This window comes from Pseudonaja textilis, chromosome 3, assembly GCF_049901715.1.
Source record: "Pseudonaja textilis isolate UNSWEBS1 chromosome 3, rPseTex1.2, whole genome shotgun sequence".
NCBI lineage: Eukaryota > Metazoa > Chordata > Lepidosauria > Squamata > Elapidae > Pseudonaja > Pseudonaja textilis.
Window position 1 is genome coordinate 88889274 of NC_141992.1, and position 26089 is coordinate 88915362.

The 26089-nt window shown below is 33.4% G+C and overlaps 1 protein-coding gene across 4 annotated transcripts; it reads left to right on the forward strand.

Moving 5' to 3' along the window:
* Positions 1 to 931: 931 nt before the first annotated feature.
* LOC113436188 (complement factor H-like) lies at positions 932 to 16824 on the forward strand. 4 transcript variants are annotated; one of them, XR_015742954.1, is made up of 9 exons: positions 932 to 1876; positions 3973 to 4140; positions 6600 to 6791; positions 8158 to 8226; positions 8884 to 9054; positions 11247 to 11447; positions 12061 to 12243; positions 15590 to 15667; positions 16753 to 16824. XR_015742954.1 is itself a non-coding variant. In XM_026700468.2 (8 exons), exons 1-8 carry the CDS (start codon positions 1807 to 1809, stop codon positions 15610 to 15612), a joined length of 1077 nt encoding a protein of 358 aa, XP_026556253.2. In that variant the 5' UTR covers positions 933 to 1806; the 3' UTR covers positions 15613 to 16251. The 4 variants fall into 4 exon arrangements, 3 of the variants coding, with proteins under 3 accessions (XP_026556253.2, XP_087786468.1, XP_087786469.1); XM_026700468.2 differs by lacking the exon at positions 16753 to 16824 and having other exon boundaries at positions 933 to 1876; positions 15590 to 16251; XM_087930342.1 differs by lacking the exons at positions 8158 to 8226; positions 16753 to 16824 and having other exon boundaries at positions 933 to 1876; positions 15590 to 16251.
* The last annotated feature ends 9265 nt before the right edge of the window (positions 16825 to 26089 follow it).

The window sequence follows — 26089 nt, forward strand, 5'->3', positions numbered from 1 at the left end:
GCAAAGTGAATTATCTTCTCTTCATCTTCAAGCTTCAGAAAAGACTCCAACAGTATGAATCGCTTTTTAAGAATACCAGAAGTGGGAAAAGGCAAAAAGCTTTTATATGACATCACAAAGTGGACCAGCAAAAAAGTGGATTGAAGAAGGGTGCTTTATTATGCAATCACTTGGTCTCATTCATGGAACTGTTTCCTTTAGTGGTTTTTCGTTGTTTTTTACACCAGTTTTCTTTTCCAATCCCACAGAAAATCTGTTAGACAGGAAGGAAAGAGTAAGTGTTGAATGTCTTCTGATCAATTGTATTGGAAGGTCTCCATGTGGAAGCATCCAACATTTGGTAGTTCCCCATGAGTGGATGATTTGTAAAATATGTACAAAAAGAAAAAAAATTCATTTAATTAGTAAACAAGATAATCATGTCCCAAGCAATTTTCTGATTATGAAACAGCCAGGAAAACAAAATCTGCTATACTATCAGAAATAAAGCAACAAACACCAAACTGGTAAAGATAAATACCAGCTCTATTGCTGTGCTGTGCTGAGGTACTAGATGACTAACAATTGATCGGTGCACTAAGCATTGTGGCTCAGTTCTGCTTTTAACCCTCACAAAGTTACAAAACCAATCTCTTGCCAGCCGAGGCAATCCAACTCTAGCACACCACTGCCCCAAATTCATAATTCATTGGTAATACCTGTGGGAAGAAGGAAAAAACAGTGTTAAAGTAATTATGAGTTATGTTTGTACCAGATTATATTGTGTGTTGACCTGGAACTTTTAGTTTTGCAGTCTTAACTCTAGGTTGCAAAGGTTTTCCTAAAGCTTATTGGAAGAAGAATCAAGAAAGCAAAAAGAAAATGAGCTCCTCCAAAAACATGCACAAACAAAGCAGACACAAAAATATATTAAATTTACCTAATATTAAATTTAATATTAAATTTACCTATATTAAATTTAACTAATTTACGTTTAATTTTTAAAATTAGCCTAATGCTGAAAGCTTAAACTTTTCTAGCTCAGTTGAGAAAAAGTATCAGTAATTTTCAAATTAGCAAAGCAAAAGAAAATATTTCTCTTGGAAGAAATAGAGTATCTGTAAGGTTAAATATAAGAACCCGTCAGTCTTCTGAACATTCTGGGGTGGTGCCATCACAATGATATGACCAAAAATGTTTTGTCTTCTTTCAGAAAATAGCAGTCTAGTTACATTTTATCATCTTTGTACAGACTTCAAGTTCAGTTGATTGAAAGTATAGAATTAGGCTAATTTAGAAATACTCAAGAAATACTACTGAAGCAGGACAAATAATATCAGAATTATTCCATAGATTGTTTTATTTAAAATAAAAATAGATACATATCCTAGGTGGTAAAAACTCTGAGAAAGAATGAGGATTTGAGAAGATTCAAACTTGTAACTACAGTGAAAGTTTTAGCAGGATGCTTTTCAGAGAAGGGCATTGATATTTCCTAAACATTTCAGTAGCCCCTATCCCTTTCCCCATGCATATTTCAGAATTGAGATTTGAATAGAGGCTCTTTGTTGAATTTTGCAGTCTGCCATTTGTTGTTCAGTACTAATCAGAACTAATCAATTTAGCAGATAATTCTAAGTGGATTTTACATCTGAAATAAATTCTAGGTAAGTTATAGTATATAAAATAAAGGGACTTTATGTACTAAACAGTAAAACATACACACAGGGAAACAATTGGTGAAGTAGAAGAAGAAGAAGAATCTTTAAGATATTATTTGTTGGAAAAGTTAGAAGACCACATTCTGAAAATAATTACTAAACTACTATGAGCTTAATGGTGGATTGGCTGCTGTGCGTTGTATCATTTCTTCTAGGATTATGTACTTCTGACCATGGTAAGTTCTCAATATTTTAATATGGACATAGCTATATGAGAATACACACACACACACACAAACACACACACGTGGCAAAAAGTATTCTATAAATTATTTCACAATTGTACAACAAATTCCTATAAGAATTAGAATTGTAGAAAAAAAATCAGTTTTGCATTTTTAAAATTTAAAATGGTAAAATTCCGACAGCTACATTATTAATTTTCCAGTGACTATAGAACAGTGGTTTAATACACAGATGTTTTTGAAGTTGTTCAGCAAAATGTTATACTTCTTAGAATGCTGTGACATGCCATTTTCATTTGGTGTTACTATACATAGAAATGTATTCTTCATAAGCATATAGCATATTGGCAATCTCATGCTAATAGTGACAATAACAATTGTATTCTTTAACAAAAAAACCCCTTATTTATCTATTTATTTATATCCTACCTTCGTTAGTTCAATCAGTACTTAAAGCAGAGTGGTCAATATTAAAAACATTGGAATGCAGTGAGCTAAGAGGGTCATTATTTAGTTTAGTTTAGTTTAGTTTAGTTTTACTTTATTGTCATTGCACCTCGTACAATGAAATCAAACACCATCTTCAGTGCACATCATGACCACGACCATGGAAATAAACACAAACACACATCCTTCACCCTTTACACATTGAACTGGAAACCCCCAACACCACACCAACACTGCACTCTACAGAAGAATTCAAAAGAATTACTGCCCTGGGATAGAAGCTGTTTTTCAGCCTATTTGTCCTTGTTTTTATTATTCTGTACCATCTGCCAGATGGTAATAGTTCAAAAAAAGGGTTCCTAGGATGAGAGGGATCTTTGAGAATGTTTTGAACTTTCTTATGGCAGCGGAAGCTATAAAACTCTTCCAAAGAGGGGAGAGGGCAACCAATGATCTTCTGGGCAATGACATTAAGGAGTACTTTCCTATCTGCCACTGTGCAATTGGCAAACCATACAGAGGTGCAGTATGTTAAAATGCTCTCTTTGGTGCAGCAGTAGAAGGTCCCCAGCAGTTTCTCATTCAGTTGTTGTTTTCTGAGAAGCCTCAGGTAGCATAATCTCTGCTGGACCCTTTTGACCAGGACTGCAATGTGGGCAGTCTTAAAACTTAAAACTGGCCACTTGCTCCACTCGGTCTCCATTGATAAGCAAGGGCTGGATGTCTGATCTGTTCCTTCTATAATCCACTATAAGCTCCTTGGTCTTATTGGTGTTGAGGACTAAGTTGTTGTCTCCACACCACAAAAACAATTGGTCCACCTCATCTCTGTAGGCAGACTCATCCCCCGGAGATAAGTCCCACCACTGTTGTATCATCTGCAAATTTGGCAATAGTATTACTAACATGAGTGGGAATGCAGTCATGCAGATAAAGAGCATAGAGTAAGGGACTCAACACACAATCCTGTGGCGTACCAGTGTTAAGAATAAGGGCTAAAGAGGTATGATTACTTAATCTGACCCACTGTGAGTGGCCAGACAGGAAATCCATAATCCAAAGGCAGATTGAATTAGAAAGCCCAAGGTCCAGAAGTTTAGACACCAGTCTATGTGGAAGAATTGTGTTAAACGCAGAACTAAAATCCACAAAAAGCATCCTCACATAGCCCTCCAACGATTCTAGATGAGTCAGAGCAGTGTGAAGAGTGATGGATATAGTGTTCTGTGTAGATCTATTTTTTCTGAATGCAAACTGGTGTTTATTAAATGTTTGCGGAAAACCAGAAATGATGTGCCAGCAGACCAATTTCTCAAAGCACTTCATGATAATAGGAGTGAGTGCCACCGGTCTGTAATTGTTGAGGTTATTGATAGGGAACTTCTTTGGCAGAGGAACAATGGTGGAAGCCTTCAAACAAGATGGAATAGTGGACTGAGATAAAGACCAATTTAAGATTTAGATGCTATTTAAAAAATGTGGCAATTTTTAGGAAAAATAGCACAGGAATATGAATGAATTTTAGGAGAAGGAATAATAATTGGAATCTAACTTAAGAAAATCATGCTGCATTTGTTGTGCTGCCAAGAAAACAAAGACAATAAAAACAATTGTCTGCATGCTGCTAATTGTAACTTCAGTCTGCAGCCCACCTGAAATTGACTTTGGAAGAATTGAAATGAATAAACAAAAGGAATATCTGGAAAATGACAGAATACAATATAACTGTTATCCTGGGTATGATTTGGAAGGGTCTGACTGGATAACATGTAAAAAAGAAGGATGGATACCACCACCAAAGTGTTTCGGTAAGTGGGTTATGTGATGAAATGATTACTTAAGTGTAGCTTGAGAGTAATGTAAGTAAAGGAATAATTGAGCAGTTCCTTAAAAAGAAGATGGAATAAACAACCAGCTGGACATATAGGTAGATCACAATCAGTGGGAGTTCAAATAATACAAAATATAAATTGATACCAGATTGCATAGTCAAATTCAAGTCAAAATTCAGTTAATGTAAGACTAGCATGTATACAATTGAGGCTAGCACATTGGCAGTTGAGGCTACATATGGAGAGCTGCTGAAGATGCTAACCATTGTATATACATGTATACAAAACAGAGGAAAGAAAGACTGTTCAAGGAAAGAGGTTCATTTGAAGAATTATGGCAGAAATACTGGAGACTGCAGGTGCACTTTGGAAATAGGTTTATTTTTTTATGGTTATACAATATTTCATAACTTTGTATTTATTCCAATTCCATTTTAAATTGTTTTTATTGGATTTTGGTAATTTTTGTTCGGTACTCTGCACTTTGATATGGCCCATGGGCTAATTAATAAAGTAAACTAACTAACTTTGTAACATTTATGCTTAAAATTTTTAATTGCCTATTTCCATTGAGCTGGAACCTTATTCTCCATAGAAACATCACTGTGCAGGCGCAAATTTTTATAATGTGACCACTTTGTAGGAATCATTTTCCATGCGAATTGAAAACTACTTGTCATAAAGAAAAGCAGATAATTAGCATAAATAAATAATGAATGAATGAAAACAGAGGCACTGCTGGCTATTCCTGCATAGTAAAATATTGTCTTCTAAATAAGCACAAAGTTCTATATCTCCAAATATTACTATTTCTGGTTGTGATTTAATGCTTTTTGTTGAATTACTTTTGTTGGTTTTGAATGCTTATTTTTTGGTTGTATTATGACTGTAATCTGCCCAGAATCTCTAGAATGGAGCAGTATATAATACTTTTAGATACAAATAAAAATAATTTTATTGCTGCTTATACAAATGAATGAATGAACAAACAACCTAGGTACTGGATTTTCATATAATGTTGTTAAATAAATTTTGACGGTTTATAGCAACTGGTCTTCTGAATAAATGAGACAGAATAAATTACAGACAGAATATAATAACAACTATGCATAAAAAAACTATTCCCAAAAACGTGATTGAAGAATACAAAATATACTTATTTATAAGATTGTGCATTCTTTGAAAATTATCTCAAAGAAGTGCTCTGGACCTTTCAACTCTTTATTCCATAAGCATGAAATGACAACTGTAAGTGCTTTAAAAGAAGCATTAACTTTGAGGATTGAATTCTTATGTCAGGAGACATAAAGACACACTCTTACTTTGTTTTGGCTCACGTGAAACCTGACAGATATAAATTTGCTTTAGTGAATGAAGGAGAGGTGTTGTTCTTGCAGACTTGGATAAATTCTGAAAAAAACTCCAAAACTTTTAAAGTATACACAATTCTATTTATTTATTTTTAAATTACTTTATAAGAAATTGTTCCATTTCTGATCAAATGAAACCAGTTTTGTCGTCTACTTAAAAAATAAGGTAGATACAGAGATACTTCTTGAATGTAGACTGAAATTAGAGAACTGCAATTTTCTGTGTAGATTGAAATCTGCCTAAAAAGGTGTTATCCTCATGTCCAAACATAATTTTTAAGATGTTTGGTTTGGCTTTGGATTCAGATCCTGGTGAGCCATGAGCATTTATTGAGCCGACAGAATCTTTTCTTTTTTAAAAAGAAATGTCTTCCTCATCCTTTGGTGAAGCCAGAACAATCCTATAGAGGTTGATTCAGAAGAAAGTTCTGTTGTATTTGATGATGATTATAGGTCTCAGCACAGGAGTACAGGCAGTCCTGGGTTAAGAATTATTTCAATTCCTAACTCTGTTTTTAACTTGTTTTGGTATGTTAGCCTCATACTTACAAATAGAGTTCATATTACTAAAAACGGTGGAAGGCATTATCCTTCCTTGAGCTGATGAAAAGCTGAAGCTATACAATGTTTTCAAGAACCACTGAAAATGGCTGAAAACAAGCAGTATAATAAGTGTATATAGCAGGACTGTCAAATTCCAGGCCTGCAGGCTGGATGCTGGCCACGCCCCTGCCTGGTTTAGTGAAGGGGGGAAAAGTTCCAAGATGTCACGTGACACCACTGTGATGACGTGATTTTGACATCCCTGATATACAGCTTCAGTGGTTCCTGAAAACATTGTGTGGCTTCAACAGTTTATTTGCTTGAGGAAGGAGAAAGCTGTCTATCATTTTCAGTAAAGCTGTCTATCATTTTCAGTAGAAAATACTAGTTTTAGTATTTTAGTATTTTAATTAAATAACTATTTTAAATGCATACATATATAGGTAAAGAAATATAATTAAAATAAAGGAATATCAGCTTCCAGCACAAAGGCAATCTATATTTTTTCTCAATTTTCTTTAGCACCCTGTATTCTCACAAAACAGCAGCTTGATGATAGAAATCTTCTTTTGAATGATGGACAACGGCATTCAGAATGGATAAGAAATGGGCATACAATAGAATTTACATGCAGGAAAGGATATTCCATTGTATCTCCTTCTGTCAGAAAGTGTGTTGATGGGAATTTAACTTTACCTTCCTGTAATTCTTCTGGTAAATGTACTGTTATTGTGAATCAATTTCAACAGGCTTTATTTTAACCTTAACAAATTAATTGTTATATTTTTCTTTTTCCTGTCTTTGATTTACCTAGATTGCTGCTTTCTTTCCATTTAGATTATATATTTGGACCACCATAAACCTACATATGACTTAGGTTTACTCATATCCTATTTAAAAATGTTTCCCGTTTGCCATGCCTTGACCTATTTGTTTCTCAGATTCCTCACTGTTATCAAACCCAATCCTGTTTTTTATATACTTCCCCCATTTCACTTTATATTACTGGGTCTGATCTACATATTTTATTTTTTACAATCAAAGGACCAAACCTAAACCCAGATTTATCAAACACATCAAAGCTCTAGCAGATGTACATGGCATTCAAGAATAATTTGGTGTGTTTTCACAGCAGCCACAGAGACTTTCCTACTTTGAGAGTTATATAGGTAGTCCTCAACTTAGGTCCATAATTGAGCCCAAAATTAATGTTGCTAAGTGAGAAATTTGTTAAGTGAGTTTTGCCCCATTTTATTACTTTTCTTGCCACAGTTAAGTGAATTATTGCCGTTAAGTTATTAACCCAGTTGTCAAGTGAATTTGGCTTCCCCATTGACTTTGTCAGAAGGTCACAAAAGGGGATCACAACCATTATAAATATGAACTAGTTACCAAGACTCTGAATTTTGATTATATGACCATGGAGATGTTGCAATGGTTGTGTGAAAAATGGTCATACGTCATCTTTTTCAATGCCGCTGTAGCTTCAGTTACCTAATAAACTGTTGTAAGTCGAGGACTACCTGTCATGTTTTGCTTCTAAAAGGAGCAGAGTGGTATAAAAACTTATCCAAGTTACCCAGATTTTCAGAAGTAGAAGGATAATATATTTTCCACATAGATAAGGAATAGTATAATGAAAATGATTTGTTGTTTAGATTTTCCTGAGTTCACACAATAACTGCTTTTAAGCAGAAGAATTTTCGGTCATTTACCTTTTAGAAACACAATGGAAGAACACAATATCTGAATGTCCTGAAGAACTCTATAAAATTAGGATCTGCTGTTTCCAAAAATCTGTCATGACAGAGTTAACCTTCTATTGCATAGAAGGGCAATTGTGATTTCTAAACTGAGTTTAAATCAACTGGAGAAAATGAGATTATTTTTCCACAAAATTATTCTTGATTATAATCAGGGGAATTATAAATTTTAAACTGTGAGTACCGTACAATTCCAAACTAGAACTTGGTGTATGAGAAAGGAAGGTGGCATATGATACCAACATTCATTAAAAATCAATGGAAAGAATCTGCATAATAATTTTTGTGTTATGTATTGTGTTCTTCTGATGGTGCAGAGACTTCTATTGCGGCTGCTATCACTTCTAGGAGACTGCCACCACTAGTATTGAATTCCACTTCACCAGGTATTAAAATAGTATGATGCCAATAAAACATTTCAAGAGTATTTTTTAAGGAGAAATACAAGGGGTATTCAGTAAAGATATTGGTTTCCTTGCATCAGTTCTAATCAAACAAATATCATACACAGATATTTGAACATATCTGTGGTTATTTGAAAAGAATAACCAAAATCTTATTCAGGTTAACTGACTAAATTTGCTGAATTCCTTGCTTTTAACTAATTGTTAGGAGACCTTTACCATTTTGCATATGCCAATTTAAGCAACATAACTGTAATAACAATTCAGGGTAGCAAATGAGGAACTGCATAATGCAGAAAGATGAGGAACTGCATTATTATCTTTCAGCAATGTTTTTGTGAGAAAAATCAGTTGTTCAGTTTGTTTCATGTCCTCTGAGAGGAAAAAAAACTCCATATCTTTTAGGATCTTGGTTCAAAAATAAACCAGGGAAGGAGCCCAAGAAAGTAGAAGGGCAAAATTTAATCACCTTTCTAGATGTTGTTTTCCAATTACATGTATTTGCATTGGAACCACAGATTGCCCTCATTATTTTGTCAGAGCATAGGTATTATATAGGACACCAAAAACTACAGAATGTTGATAGAAAATAGAGAAACATAATAACTTCATAACAATATTTCTATTTTTCCATACAAGTCATTTGCCCTGCTCCTCGAGTAGAAAATGGTAGCTTTTTCCCTCTGTGGATGAGTTACAACGTTGAAGACATTATCTACACAACATGTAAACCAGGATATAGGCTTGAAAGTCATAAAAATATCTCTAAATGCACCAAAGGTGGCTGGTTCCCAAATCCAAAATGTGTCAGTAAGTAGTTTTCATGATACTGCATATTTTTTTTAATTCAATGCCAAATCTTAAGGGCTAGTAATGTATTCAGTTGTACACATCTATATCTCTGCAATACTCAAAGTTGGTCTTTTATTGCTATTTTCATTTAATCATGGATAAAATAGAAATGACATGGTATTCCATATGGCAGTGTTTCTCAACCATGGCAACTTTAAGGCATGTGAACTTCAACTCCCAGAATTCATCAGCTAGCTAGGAAATTCATAGCTAGCTAGGAAATTCATAGCTGGCTAGGAAATACTAGGACAGGGGCGTCAAACTGGCAGTCCATGGGCCAGATGTGTCACGCACAGGCTACACCCACCCCAGCTTCACAAATGGGGAAAAGTCACAAACGTCACATGACAGCAATGTGACATGGTGAGTTTGATACCCATGTTCTAGGAGTCAAGGTCCACATGCTTTAAAGTTGCCATGGTTGAGAAACACTGCCATATGGTAACCAGTGAAGATTCTAGTCTGACTTCATATTTCTTCCTGCTTTTCATATCCATATTTTCGCTCACATGCTCTTTAGCTAACTTGAAAAGTGCTCAATTTGAACAAGGTTGAGTTGGTTTAAAAGTTGACCCTTTATCATAGAGGAATCATGTAGGCTTCAAAAATAATAATAATAAAAAGGCAGTGAAGAAAAAGCTATCAAAAAGTGCTTAATGCATGATGCTGTGTAAGGTAAAGACATTATAACTACAGGATTAAAAAGAGGAATATAAAGAGGTAAAATAACTGTAACATCATTCCCCTTTCCTAAGTGTTGAAAAATTCCAGAAATAAAACACTTATGCAAGTTCAGTTTTCATCAGAATGAAGACATTGGGCATTTTCTGGCATTTTAAAATATTTGTGACTAGATTTCTTTATAAATTTAGATAGTTATTGAGTAATAACCACTCAATCAGTGACTGTTCAATATTACAACAGCACCGAACAAGAGGGATTTATGATTCGTGAAGTTGCAACTATTATGGTATCCCTGTGGTCACATGATCACAATTAGAGTGTTTGGTGCTTGGCTCTCAAGTATGATGTTGCAATGAGCCATGATCACAATTTCCAATGTTCCTGATGGCATCCCACAAAGTTGCTCCTATTCCTGTCCTTTGTTGTTGTTGCACAATCTCATTCCATAGTACCTCTCTGCAGAATCTAAGTGTCTCCTGTGATACAAATTTTCCCAGTGTCTAAATTGGGAAAGAGATTTTAGAGGTCCCTATAAGGTGGTGTTTCAAATTGATATGGGCATGTGATGCAAATCTGAATAAAAAAACAACAGCTTCTTGAACAGGAAATATGACATCCTAATTGGGCGTTAATTTTTCATTAATCCTGATAATCATGACTCCAGTCAAGTTGAGTGTTATTCCCTGCTGTGTTTTTCCTTTTATTATATTTAGTAGACAGATAAAATATGCACAGTAAGATTGAGAAATATGAAGCCTTGCAGAATTGCCAAAGTATAACATATAGAAGGGTTTAGTTTTGATTACTTATACAGAAATATATATATATATATATATATAATCTTTTGTATTGCAGTTATTCAAATCAGCTTTTTAGTTTTTGTGAGAAATTTCCTGAAATTTGGAAATTAATTTGCATGTTATTGAATTTTATAACATATCCTAGGTTCCAACTGTTTAAATAAAAAATATGTTGAACTAGTAAACATATTTTTAAATACGATGGCTACCATAGACTGCCATTAATCAATTTTGGTAGCCTTAATATGGGTAGATTGGTGAGTGGAGGATTCAGAGCCTAAGTGCTCTTTCCATTCATGGAGTATTTTTGATTTCAAGAAAGGACTTTCAGATGAAAGTAAGTGAAACAGATAAACACCATTAATATTCCCTGAGTAGAATTGTTCCTTGCAGAATGCTTCCATTTGTGAAAACAAAGACTGTTTCAAACCTATAATGGTTTCAGCTTTAAGAAAGAAATCTTAAATGTATTTAGAAGTTCACCTGAAATCAGTAGAATAAGTTTTCATTATGGGGTATAAAGTTGGGTAATCCATTTTGATGATGAGTATATTAAGCTAATATTTTGAAATGACACACAAGAGAGCTTTCTAACAATGATGAAAATGGGTGGAATATGTTGATGTTTTGGAATTGATTAATTGTTTGTCTTTACTTTCTTCAAAGGAAAACAGTGTGACTTTCCTCTTATAGAGAATGGAGCACTATCCTGGTCCAATATATTTTATAGTGATGTCTCTTTTCCCAAAAAAGTGGGGCAAACAATTGGTTTCAAATGTAATCATGGTTTTCTGGCGAGAAATAAAAAGCATTGGGATAGAATCAAATGCACTAATTTTGGTTGGGATCCAGAACCACAATGTTATAGTAAGTGCATCTTTTTTAAGTTTCACTTTTATGAGTTTGGAAAGCCCCAATAATATTAACTTTATTTTAAAATCATAATTAGGATAAATCTATTAAAAAAACTACTAGCATTCCATAACACATTTGTAGGGCTGAAGAGAATTCAAAGGCAAAACAGTTCTGCAACTTCTTAAAACAAATTGAGGGATTCTTCAAACATCTCTGCTTTATTAATTTATGAACCAGTTTTGGACACTTTTAAATACAATTTTGCAAAGAGTTACATATTTTAGTTTTCTTATATATTTTCTATTATCTGACATCTAACAAGAAAAAGAAAAAAGAATGTGTTATATATTGCATTTATATCATCCATTTTTAGAAATTGGGAGTAGTCAAAGAATAATTACCAGAAAATCCCAAAACCCTGAGAATTTTTTCAATTTCCACAAAAATTTCAATCAACTTATTTTATTGTATTTTCTTTCTTTTCTATTTTTCTTGTTTTTTTCGCTTGTTTGCAATTTTTCCTTTTCCTTTTATTTCTTTTCTTTCTTACTTTATATTAGTTTGTCAATTTTTGATTTGTGTTTAAATTTTTTAATAAAAATACATGCATCTATTTTCTTTTTAGAACAGTGCATTCCTCCTAAACACTTGCCACATGGTCGTGTGACTTATAACTATGGGAATACTTTCATAGACGGTGATGAGATTTCATTTAATTGCGATATGGGATATTATCCTGAACACCATTTACCAATAGCCACATGCAGAAATAATGACTGGTTTCCCACTATGAACTGTGTCTCTACAGGTAAACATCACTTAGATCCCTTCTATGTATTTCTTTCTTTTTAAAAAATTAATATAAATTGAAAGAGCAACATATTCAAAATCCATATAGACAGTGTGTTGTCTGGTTACAATTCTTTTGAATAATATTCATCATGGTAATAATAATAGTATTCTCTAATAGTAATCTTATAATAACAGTGCTTTTCCTTCATAATGTTGATACATATAAATTGTTAGTACTAATCAAAATTAATTAAAATTAATAAATTACAGTGGTCAACCCTAATCTTTCTCTTGTAGTTTTTGAAGTTCTAACTCTTGTTTCTCTCATTTAACCATCAATAAAACAGATCCCTAGTGTCTTCCTTTTCTTTAATTTCAAATGTTAGTTTATTCATTTCTGCACATTCTAAATTTTTTGTTATTATCATTTCTTCTGTGGAGATCTCCTCACTCTTCCAACGTTGTGTGAACACTATTCTGGCCGCTATTAATACATGTATTATTAAATATTCATTCTTTTTACTGTATTTGTTTGGTATGATGCCCAACAGAAAAATTTCTGGTTTTAAATCTATATGTTCCTTTATCATTTTTTCTAGCCAGGTGTGTATTTTAGTCCAACAATTTTTGCTTTCGGACATGTCCACCACATGTGATAATATGGGCCCGGGGTTTGGTTGCACTTCCAACACTTGGCCGATATATTCTTAAACATTCTAGCTAATCTTGCTGGGAGAAAGTGCCATCTATAAAACATTTTGTATAAGTTTTCTTTATATGCAGTGGACGTTGTCAGTTTATAGTTTCTATCCCACAACTTTTGCCATTTGTCCAATTCTATTGAATACCCAAACTTTTTAGCCCATTTACTTCCTTTACTTGCTCCTCTTCCATTCTTTTTTTTTTTTTGTAAATTTTATTGGTTTTTAAAGACAAACAAAAACAAACAAAACATAAAAACATCCAACTTTCTTCCATAAAGTGTACAAACAGTGTGTCGGTTGATTTACAAATTTTTTGTGCATCCATTTCATAGTTTCAATTACAGTTACATTGCATGATAACTCATATTATCAATCAAAAATTGAATACCCTAGTATCATTATTAATCAATCATTTGACTATAATTTTGTTCATTCATATACTTTGCGAGATAACTATAATTTACTTAGCTTATTTTATAACAATTCATATAATCCTCCCAAATCTATCTAGAAACATTTTATAAATATAATAATAATAAAAAGAAAAGAAATACATCTTTATATATTCATTATTTTCTAAAATTCTACATATTTTAATATTATATTTTATTGTCTAACCATTGATAGAAAAGATCCCAAATTTTGTAAAATTGTTTATCCTCTTGTTCTCTAATTTCAAATGTCAACCTACTCATTTCAGCACATTCCAATATTTTCTTAATAGTTTCCTCCTGCGATGGTATTTTCTCATTTTTCCAATTTTTAGCAAATACAATACTAGCCGCTGTTAATACATTTACAATCAAATATTTTAAATCTTTACTGTATGTATCAGGTAGAATTCCAAATAAAAATATCTCTGGTTTCAAATCTATATGTTTTTTTGTCATTTTTTCCAACCACGTGTGGATTTTAGTCCAGTATTTTCTCGCATCTGCACAAGTCCACCACATATGAGCCAGGTATTTGATGACATTTCCAACATTTTTCGGATTTATTCTTGAACATTCTTGCTATTCTTGTCGGGGGGAAATGCCACCTGTAAAACATCTTATACAAATTTTCTTTAAATGCTGTTGACATTGTCATTTTATAATTTTGAGACCACAATTTTTGCCATTTCTCTAAATCAATCCCATATCCAAAATTCTTCCCCCAAGCAATCATAGTTTCTTTAACTTGTTCTTCTTCTAGTTTAATTTCTAATAGATATCCATACTGTTTTTGTTCCATTCTAATAGTCAATAAATAATTATAGAATTTTTAAATCAGTTTCTCCTCCAGTCCTATTAAAATTTGATCCAATTTTGATGGTTCTTTATAAAAATAATGTTTTAACTTCTTTATAATATCTAGATTATATCTGTACATGAGGCCACCATGCTAAATTTATCCCTTGGCTATTCAATTCCTGTTGTTTTTAAATTTCCCCTTCTCATTTAAAATACCTTGGTATCTTACAATTTTTCCCATATCTATCACATTTGGGTATGTTGGTACCTCCATCATGGAGAGCCAGACTGATATTTTTAAATAGTGTTTTTCCTTGTTTTTTGCCCATATGGAGAACAGAGCATTTCTAATGTAGATCCCTTCTATGTATTTCTGACTATTGAAGAGCAGTACATGTTCTATCCAATTCATCTTCCATTCCCTAACCTGGCCTACTCCCCTCCAGTTGCACAACTAAAATTCAACTTTGGTTTTCTTTGCTTTCCTGAAATAATATATCCTTTTTCCAAGCAGTAATATTTTAACTGACCAGAGAGAGTTCTTTTAAAAATGGGAACAAAACAAAACTAACTGCATAATCATTTAGCTTTTACTCATTGAAGCTTTATTTATGACGATTAAGCAGTTAAATTGAGGAAATAATTCTGCTTTGGAAGATTTTTGTCCATTGTGTCTTAACAATTCGGAAATCCTTCCATTTTGCAAGCAACATTTCTTTTTGTTCTTCCACTATAATCTGAGAAAGGATTTATTGTAGTTTTAATGGAACTTACAGAATGAAAAAGTGGTTATCTGTGTGTAGAGGTCTGGATTAATGTAGGGCATATTCAATGTTCTGATAAAAAAATTATTTAGTTGAAAATAATCATGGTGGGGAAAAGAAAGATCCTGAAAGTTGATAGGAAAACAAGATGGGGAAAAAGTATCTTCTGGAGACTGAAAAGGTTACTAGAAAAGAAAAGAGATACAATATTGATAGCTAAATTTGGCCCTAAGTTCTGCCTCGATTTGTCTTTTCAATAAGTAACTGAAGGTATAAGAAGACTTTAATTTCTCCATATGCCTTGTAGCCTTCCTCTCATATCTATCTTGTGTATATGCGTAGATTGGTTTTACCCTAATTTTGCTTGATCACTTGAAGTTTGATTTTGTTCTTCAAAGTCTCTGCTTAAGTTCATTTTTAGCACATTGTGATCTTAAGTTATAGCCAGACTTTACAATTCAGCAACATCTGCTTTTTCAGCATGCTTGTTCATTAGTTTGCTATGTCTGTTTTCAAAAGAGAAAGAAGTTTTACCATGGTGTTATTTCTTTCTCTCCCAGTTCACATGAAGGGCAATAACAGTAGCTAGAATCTTTCTTACTGAATCTAAGTTCCAAAGCGTCTGTTCCTAAATAATTGTGTATGCATTGTTTATTTTACAGATATTGATCCATCAACAGGGTGAAAGACAGTTCACCCAGTCTTCTCTTTCTTCTCCAAACATTCTAGAAGAATGAGAGGTAGCAGCCTGCTCTTTCTAAATCTATTTTGATAGCTTATTATATAGGGCCATAGGCAGAACCCTACTGGAGAAAGATTCAACTTTAAAAGCTTAGTCACACCTGTATAATAAACTCAAGGCAATCCATGGTTTATAAATCTGAGGTGTACAGCACAGAAGACACAACTTACAACAAATAGGTCCAAGATTCGTCGATCCTTTGTATCATCGCTTTGTATCTGTATTTACTGCTTTCTATTTGTTTTAATAATAACTGAATTAACTGGACCTGTTTTCAAATGCATTTAATTATCTTTATTTTGTGCCATTTTGGTTGCATAAAGAAATAACCACCTTTGGATTTTAGATTTTTATCAATAGACTAACATCGCTATAATGCCTTTTACTACTTAATGAATCCCCTGGAACTTTTATTAAATGTCTTATATCAATATATGTATTTCTCTTCTGTAATTATAGATAACATAGTCTAAATATAAGGTACTTGCTGTTTTTCCTATTAAGCATATGTGAACACTCTGCCAGGTATTCAAGCATATGTCATTTGAAATAATGGTGAACTCCAAGCACATTTTTTTTTTTTGTAAAATAAAACCAGGACTCTGTAGTGAATGTTTTTATTCCATTCTCATCCGAAAGATGACTTTACAAAAGCTGAATTACAGAACAGTATAACCTATGTCATTTTCCCCACCTCCAACTCTACAGATTCATATAGATGATGAAGAAGTTTTTAATAGGTGAATTTTACCAGCATTTAAATAATACTGGTATACATATTCACATCTGTTTTTATATTGTATGTATTTATATATACAGATACACACTGTTAATTTGTCTTGTGAGAAACAGATATATTTTCTGAAATAAATATGTTAAAAGCAACAGCAAGCTTTATTTACCATTTTGAGGATCTCAAACATCTTATGAATTAAAGCTTTCTATAATGAAATCTACTTATAGCAGAAAATCTACCTAATTGATTGTTTTATGGTGGAAATCTTCCTCTGCCTGCAGATATGTTGGCTTGCCAGTGTATAATGTGCTTAACTAATAGTACTTTTACTGTTGTTGTTATTCTAGTATCTCAGGTGTCTCCGAAGCTGAAAATGCTGCTGGTACAACCAACGTTATTAATAAATGTTATAACTAAACCTTCCCATTGGTTATATCTAGTAGATGTAAAATTAAGTTAATAGACTGAGAAGATCTCACTTCCATCTAATTTGTGAATAGCTTCCTATTTTACCCAGTTTTTGTTAACTATTAATGCTGTTGTTTTCAATATTTTAACATTTTAACAGTGATATTACTGTTTTTATGATGATAAAGCCACTTTGAGTTGCTTGACAGTGAGATGGCAGCAAGATATAAATTTAATAAATAAATACATATTTTTTTAAAAAAATATTTTTTAGTACAAAGTACTATCATTTAGTTCAAAGTCACCCTCTATCATTTGGTTCAAAGTCAGTATCTTTCCACCTTCAGTCAATTGAATCTTTTTATTAGATATTCCATCCCATAACTTTCTAACTGACAGAATTGTTTCCAGAGGTCTCAGAATATTAGTAGCAGCCCCCAAACTTTTAGGGACTAGGGACCAGTTCTGTAAGAGGTTTTTCTGTAGACCGGAGGGGGAGTGGTATTGCATGCTCCCTGCATCCACGGATGGGGCTTCGTTTGTTCATGCGGCCCAATTTCTGGCATGCCACAGCTTGGTGCCAGCCCATGAACAAGAGTTGGGGACCTCTGTTTTAGTATATTCAGATCTTAAGAGGAGAAAATGGGCATTATTGGGTTTGTTTTTAGGCTACATTCAACCAATATTGAAAACAGAAATGCTTCAGTAATAAACACAACATATATTAGCCAGATAACATAGCTGCTTTGTAGGTAATACAGGAATAGATGCTAAATGGTTGAAAACTTCAGTGTATTACAACAATTTTGCTTCTGGGCATATTCTGTTAAACACAGAGACTATCCAGTTTCTGATCACGAACACAGAATTTGAATTCCGCATCACATTTTGTCTCCTAGAGTACAATCACTTCAGAGAAGGCTTTTGGTTTTCCTTTTTATACTTGAAAATTAGGATTTATTTCTATATATTTTCCCTTGGGGTTTAGATTTTCCCTGTGTTTATGCATGATTATTCTTACTTTCCAGTCAATGAACTGGTTAAGTGACTAACATTTGAGTTTAGCGGGTGTCCAGCATGTAAGGATCTTGTTACACCATTTTGGCACAACTTGCATACATAATTGCCTGGGATTTCATCACCATTCTGCTTTGGGAAGAAAGTTCCCTTTGCCTGTGGTAAGCACATATAACATGGACCCAAATGCAAAAATAGACACTGGGATGAGATTTGAGGTGGAATTTCACAAACAGAAATGATCCTGGGTCCTCTTTTTGGAAATGGACATTTTGGGTCCCCAGGAAGAAAATTCCTGATGTCAGTGAAAGCACGTGTAACAGAGAATGAACTAAGATTTCATTTTGAAATTAAATAGGGATGCTGGGAATTTCATGCTTAGAAATGGTCCTTGATCCTCTTTTTAAAAAATGACAATTTTGACCTCCTGAGAAGAACTGGAGAACTTGACGAACTGGGAGTCTTGTGGAGGGCTGATAGCACTGGCTGCACTCCAACAACTCAACTGCAAGTCCATGTTTTGTACCAGTGGCAGTGGTTGGTAACCAAGCCTGGGTCCCTTCACATGATGACCACCACTGCCACCTCTTCAGGCTGCTCTAGGTGAAGGGCAAGCACTGTGCAGGTTCAGAAAAGTGCTTTTTCTCCTTCCTTTCCATGGCTGTCAGGCCAGTTGAAGCAATGCACGGCAACTGCACAGAGCCAAACCTAATCCAGCTTTTTCCCAACCACATACACTTATTTACATTTGTATCAGCAAAGAAGAATGTAGCTCAGGATTGAAGTGAGGGGTCCTTGATATTCTCTGAGCTTGGTGATTTTCTTGCAGACAGTTCATTGTCCAAACTAGGTAACATCATCAGTGTGGGTAATGAAACATCTGCAGGAAACCATCTCAGAGAGTACCAAGGATCCACCCCCCTTATTTATATTTGATTTCTAATTTCCAATTGACTTCATGTGAGCTGGACAGGGATAGCCAAAAGGGCCAGATGTAACGGGGTGTGTGTGTGTAAAATGTCCAGGTCTGCCCTAAGATAGCTAGTTCCTTACTGTTAGGGCTATGTAAAGCATTTCCTTTGGAAAAGTTTCCAGTACAAAACTTTGAAAAAGCCTTCTGCATGTGAAGCTACCGTTTTTACTATTTTTTGCTTATTCTGTTATATTTAGTTTATTTTAATCACTATAATATAAATAGCTTTCCTGCAAAGGTATCAGTTGCATATACCATTTCCTCATGTTTACTAAGAATAAGCAAGTCTCGCTAAATGCAGTATATTAGACTGCATTTTCCTTGCCATGAATTAAAGAACCTATTTAGTACACAAATGATTAAATACCATTTTTCCAAAGAAAAGAATGATGGCAGCCCATTTTAACCAGCATATCGATATTGATATTCATGAATCATTCTCTTTAATAATGCTACATGAAACTTGATTGAGTTCTCGAAAACATATTTTATCGGCATTGTCTGTAGCTGTTCACAATGAATCTTGAAGATAACCTACTTTATAAAAGCTACATTTGAGCAATTATTATTATTTGTAAAATAATGTAGTTTTGAACAAATATATAGCCCCTCTTTAAGTATTATAATGTAAAGTGATGCAATTTTTTAAAAATGTACCAAAGGATCCAGGGGCTGATCTTCCATACTTAAAAATGCTGAGAAGTTTTTCATCATACTTCAACAGAAAATGGAACACTCCTACTGTTTCAAATTTTATTCCATTACAACTCAGTCAACTCAAAATGTCTTTGCAGAAGATTCTGAGTTGAGCTGTTTGTTCTTAGCTTGAAATAAACAAGACCATCTGTTTGTGCATGCTCCTACAAACCAATCCTCTCTATAGCAGAATCATAAATTGGATATCATTAATATTGTGGTGTAACTTGGCTTATTTGATTTTGGCCTAGAACTATCCATTGCATTTTGTAAACCAGGCTGATTTTCTTGGTAGTGGAACTGAGGGAAACCAATGGACAAATTATCTCCCTTGAGAAGATCTATCTTATTTATCCTTAGAATTTTTATAGGGAAGTTTCCCAACAATTGCATCTCATTTCCAAAGTTCATAAGTCTGTTGTAAATACCTCTGCAGCATTCATAGTTTAAAAATTCTCCTTAAAAATACAACATTCATCTTGCCATTAAAGTCCACTTTATCCTTCATCAATTCTATTATCTCAAAATTTCTTGTATTCATATTCCCTTTCAATCTATTCTGGCAGATCCATATTTTTCAGACCAAGTACTTTTTTGGAATATGATCTGGCAGCAACAGATTATATTCCAATTCATCAAACTGCAAATCAAATACACTTGTTATTTCTTGCTTTTGGATATCATCCTGGGTTTGATTCAAAGCAATTATTGACCTATCAATTTTTAAATTTATATTTTCAAGTAAAACCTATAAGTTGGACAGCATTCTTTTTTTCAAGTGCTTCCCAGAAAATTTTATTTCCTTTTTGGGCATATTTTGGAAAAAAAACACCCCACTGTTCTTTCCAAGGACAAGAGAAGCAGATAAATCATAACCCAGCCTCCAGAGAAAAAGAATGAGATAAAGTTTTGTTCCCCAAATCAAAAGTGCTGAAAAAAGGGGGAATTTTTCTATCAATAATTAAAAAATAAAGATCAGAGCTCTTTATATTGTTTAAAAAGCTAGAAAGAACAAAATTCATAATTCTGTATCCAATAAATCCAATCAGATGACTTTCACTGCCAGACAATGTATTTTCTCCTTACACTAAAAATGAAAGTGGTTTGGAGTTTGATAGTAAACAGTGAAAGAACAGGAAAAAAAAGTTGTAAAATTTTTAATGTAAGATTATTAAAGTGGTCAGCAATCAACTAGTTATAAATCATAAGTTGGTAAAGCTTTAAAAATGCAATTAAAATCCAGACCTGCTTAGGAAAAAGAAACAACTGAAAGGAAAATATGGTAAGAGACCCGACCTTCTGAACTCTCCTTACCGAGAATTGAAATCTTCAACAAGCTCTCTTCTCTGTAGATATACAATCATCAGAGGTAATGTTGGGTCCTTCCTAGTCTCCTACTTTACTCTTAAAAAAATAGGGAGCAAAACCACCAAATAACTGGCTTTGGAGGTAAAACCAGCTGTTAATTGGAGGGAAAAAGGAGTCACCAGCCACATAGCATGCCATCTTGGGAGAAGTCCACCATTGTTTTTTTTATTAAAAATCAACCAAAGGTATTTGATCCAGAGATAATTATTCGGGTGATTTGTGGTGTATAAAAACTGTTATAGACTTTTTTTTGAAAGTTTTATTTAGGTTTTCACAAAAACAAAATACAAATAAAACATCTTTTTTGAAAATAGCATGGTCCCAGGTTATCACTTCTTCATTCAGACATCAAACTCAATTTCATGCTCATTTTTATATTCTATTCCATATCTTATTACCGTTTTATATTTTCTACATAGTTTTTCCCCTCTTTTAATTTTCTCAACTTTATTTTAATTATCTCATCTCAACCAAAGCATTATATTTATACTTTTGTCTGTCCTGTTTCAATTTCATATTATCTTTTCTTATTAAACAAATTTTTCCCTGTAGTTACCAATTGGAGTATGACACCTTTATATCTTTTAATTTTATCCATTCAAACTCTTATTTAAGCTTCAATGTATACCTTTAAGATTATAGCATTCGATATAATACATAACTTCCAATTGAATTCTGCTTGGTACATTCTTAAAATACACACTATATATATCACACATTCCATTCCATTCCAATTCAATTCTAATATTCATTAAAATCTTAACATCTTTAACATTTCTTTTCAATTAAATATCATACTTCCTTGGGAACACTTAGAAACTTTCCATAGTTAATTCTTTTTTTTCCATATTTCTCACTTATATTTTTATAAATCATTACTAATTATTAAAGATGTTCCCGTTTAATTCTCTCAATCATTTTAATTCATTAATTTATTTCCAAACATTCAACTATATTACAATAAATATTTTATCCATCATTTTAATCATATTTTCTAAAATTATTTCTGTTTATAATATAACAATGCTATCTTATGTACCTTTGCAGAATCCCCTTTGTAATTAAATTTTCACCCATTATCTCTAAACAAGCTTATGGTTACAATCCTTATATCTCTTCCCTGTTTCTCCATTTCTTTTTTCTGTCTTTTACAACTTCTTTTCCTTGCCTTCTTCCCCCTCTTCTTCTCCCTCCCCTTTTTACCCCCTCGTCTCTCTACTTCTAATTCTCTCATCTGTAATCCCCTCTTCTGTTGCTTTCTAATATTATACTTATCTTTCAAATTATTCTTTTTCTTTTTGGTTTTTTTTTTTCTAGTCTTAAACCTTTCACTCTCTTTCCCCTCTATTCTCCCCCCACACTTAAAATTATTTGATAATTAAAGATGGCTTCTTCTTTGTCCCAATCTTCTTGTTCTGCAAGCATTTCTTGTTGTTTCTCATAGTTCCAGATCTCCATTTCTAAGAATTGAAATACGAAGCGAAAAGAACCTCTCCCTTTTTGTGCATCTTCTTTCCATTTTTTAAGTTCCATTTTCAGTTCTTCTAAGAGTGATACCATTTTAAAGACTTTTAAACAACCACCCGGTTAATTTTAGTCATCCAGATCCAAAAACCAAAAATCACCAAGTAATCCAAATAATCCAAGGCTGTCTCTTTCTGCTTCTTTTTTTCCACTTTCTCTTCCTGGGGTTCTATTATTTTGTTACCAAATTTCAATTAAGATGTATCTTTGAGTAATCTTGTTGAAATTTCACTGTAAGTTCCTTTTAGTTACAGTTCCATTCCTTAGTTCAGGCAGTCTCCTCCATTTTTCCAGATCCTGCCCTTTTATTCTTTTTTTTTCTCCTTTCCTGCTTTTAAAAACTTTTACATATCCAGAAATCTTTATTATCCCTTTGACTTTTATTTTCAGCTTAGATGCCTATTAATGTCAAAGTGGATTTTTTTCAATTTCTTGCTTAAGTCTCTTAGCTGTCAATATAAGGAAGGGAAGAAAAAAAAGACCCTAATCCTTTCCTTCTCTTTCTCCTTCGCAGCTTCAAAATCTTCTTTGGGAACAATGCTATTAAATTTAAATTCCAGGGTACCTTATTTGTTGCGTTTGCTGTTTGATCCGGTCAGCCAAGACTTTCTCTTATCTTCCTCCTGCACATTCTTTTCCAGTCAAGTTCTTCTTTGAGGTGGCCATTTCTGACCACCGCTGCAACCGCCTTCGGGAAAGGGAGCAATGGCCAGCTGGGGAGGAGAGATGTGGCTCTCCTCAACCCTGCAGGCAGTCTCCCCGTTCTTCACCACCTTCACGGGGTGGCTTAGCCCTGAAACCAGCCATCTCGGGGCGCTCCAGCAGTGAGCACGGATCGAAGCCTTGCAGAGATGAGGTTTCGGTCTGTCGCTGAAGAAGCTCAAACCGGAAGCCGCTTTCTATGAGTAAAATACAATAACAGATCATTAACAAGGGTCCTTGAACTTTAACTTTGCAGTTGTTTAACCTGTGAACAATGTATGACAGGTCAAATTAGATTGCAAATAGATGTAGAAGTTTATAAATTTTGGATTTGTTTTGCAACCAGGGGGAGTTATTATTGCTGGAATATATTTGACAATATTGATCGAGGGAGGGGAGGATAATATGCTTTTCTTTTTAATATTCTTGTCTAATTTTGTTTTGTTTTTGTTAATTTTTTCCCCTTTGTATTTTATATTTTAATCTTTTGAATAAAATAAAAATAAAAAAGATAATATCTAACTTATTTTCTTTTTTTAGCCCCATGCCATATCACAAGACAACAACTAAAAAAACTTGTTTGTGTTTGGAGGCCAAAGAAAAATGAAGATCATTCAAAGTAATCATAACCTTCAATTTCAATGTCCTGAAGGACATGTGCTTGTGCCCCCATCAGTCAGAAAATGTGTTGATGGTTACATAGAGTTGCTTTTATGTATCTCTGGTAAGCATGTGGCAAATATAATGGATTCCTTCGAGATTAGAACTAATTAAAGAAATCAATGTAACAATAAATACGAACATTTGCTTCTAAATCACATTCTTTCAAAAATGATTTAATCTTCACTGAAATCACATCTTGACTTAGAAGTTTAGTGGCTGTAATCTAAAACAAAAAATCTTAAGCACATCTGCTTGGAGAAGAATGCTCTGGCATTTTCCCAAAGATATTAATTGTCTCTAAGGTTCGATTCAAAATCTTGACTTCACCTAAGAATTATCATTTCATGTGGTTGAAGATATTCATAATATTGGTTGGCATAGGAATTTGTTTCAAATTTGGCAAAGTTTGTATAAAAATATATTATTATCATATCATTAGGGGAGACCCATATTTTGCATGATTAAAAAAGTCTTTTGTTTGGAGTTGGTTGTGCTAATGGTTACATGGCGTTGCCATTATGTATCTCTGGTACGCATGATGTCAATATGATGGATTCCTCTGGGATCGTAACTAATTAAAATAATGAATATATCATAATGAATATGAACATTTGCTTCTAAACTTCCTTTTTAAAAAGAGTGATTTAATAGTCACTGAAATCACTCATATTTGATGAGCCGTGGTGGCTCAGTTGGTTAGAATGCAGTACTGCAGGCTACTTCTGCTGAGTGCTGGCTGCAAGCAATTTGGCAGTTCAAATTTCACCAGGCTCAAGGTTGACTCAGCCTTCCATCCTTCTGAGGTTAATAAAATGAGGATGCAGATTGTTGGGGGGCAATATACTGGCTCTGTAAACCACTTAGAGAGGACTGTAAAGCATTGTAAAGTGGCAGGTAAGTCTAAGTGCTATTGCTATACTTGGCTCAGAGTTTTAGTAGCAGTAACTTATACATAAAAAACCCCATCTAAAGCAGCTTGGAGAAGGATATTCTGGCATTTCTCCAAAGATTTATGTTGACCTTAAACTCAATCCAAAATCTAAGGATCTAGATAAGAACTTTTCTTAATATGTCATTAAAGATACAAATAAATATTGATAGCATGAGCAATATGGTATCCTAGTGGTGAAGGTGCTCAATGGTTGAAAGTTCAATCCTAGGTTGCAGCATATGTTTCTCTCCTAGGTTGCAAAGTAAAAATATCTGCTGCAAACCCACGTGGCATCAGGAAGGGCAACTGACCAGTAAATGCTCAGCTATATCCAGTCATCCTGAATTTACCCAAAATTAAGGGATTGGTGGGCTATAAAATGGGAGGCTTTTTAAAATAAAGATTGGTAGCATAGAAATTTGTTTCAAAAAGTATAAAGAGTGTTTAAAACATTGTCGATATCACATCATTAGGGTTAGGGAACCATATTTTGCATGATGCAAAATGTCTTTTGTTTGAAATTGGACAATATGATATAGCCGTTGTCAACTCATAAAACATCCCTATGCCTGTTTTAGTAGTTGCTATAAAAAAAAGGGGGGGGGGGAATCTGGAAAAGCAGTGCAGCAGTTTGAAAGTGAAAGTAGATTCCAACTTTTTGAAGTTTGGCTCAGGAATCATGATTTAATTAGGGCGATTGCTGAAATCCTGACAGCCATTGTAATATTAAGGTGGCTGGGAATATGACTGTATTTAATAATTCTGCAAGTATTGGTTCCAGCCTATTTGGGTCATGAAAGACACTTTATTAGTCTTTGCTTGAAGATGTTTAATTTTCTGGTTGTTATAATACTTTGTAATCAACAACAACAAAAAAATAGTCCATAAGAATGTAATCATATTTTTCAGAACAGTCATTGTCTCTTGATCATTTATTTGTTGGTGGAACCCTAAATTTTTTCAGATTTTCAATTACAATATCAGTTCTATTTCAGTTCTATTCAGTTCCGATAGAAATATTTCAAAACATCACATTTTAATAATCAAAATTATGAAATGAGGCAGTCTTTTTAAATTATAGGTTAAGAGTGAATTTTGTAAATTTTGTAAATGTACTTACTGCAACGGAGTATATATTTTTTCTTTTGTTTCTTTCTGCACTTTTGCTTTCCTTCCTTCCTTCCTTCCTTCCTTCCTTCCTTCCTTCCTTCCTTCCTTCCTTCCTTCCTTCATATGTGTTTTTTAAAATTTAAAATTAAAATTATAAAAGGGAAGAATGATGTAAACTTATACACAGTAATTTAATATGGAGGGCATTTGATGTTTATATCAACCTACAAATAGATAATATATTTTACTATGCTGAGAATGTGTTTTAGTTTGGACTAGACAATCCTACTAA

Coding starts and splice junctions, on each gene's coding strand:
- LOC113436188 (XM_026700468.2), top strand. CDS start 1,807: ATGAGCTTAATGGTGGATTGGCTGCTGTGCGTTGTATCATTTCTTCTA. Junction 1,877..3,972: donor ATTATGTACTTCTGACCATG/GTAAGTTCTCAA, acceptor TTGTAACTTCAG/TCTGCAGCCCACCTGAAATT. Junction 4,141..6,599: donor ACCACCACCAAAGTGTTTCG/GTAAGTGGGTTA, acceptor AATTTTCTTTAG/CACCCTGTATTCTCACAAAA.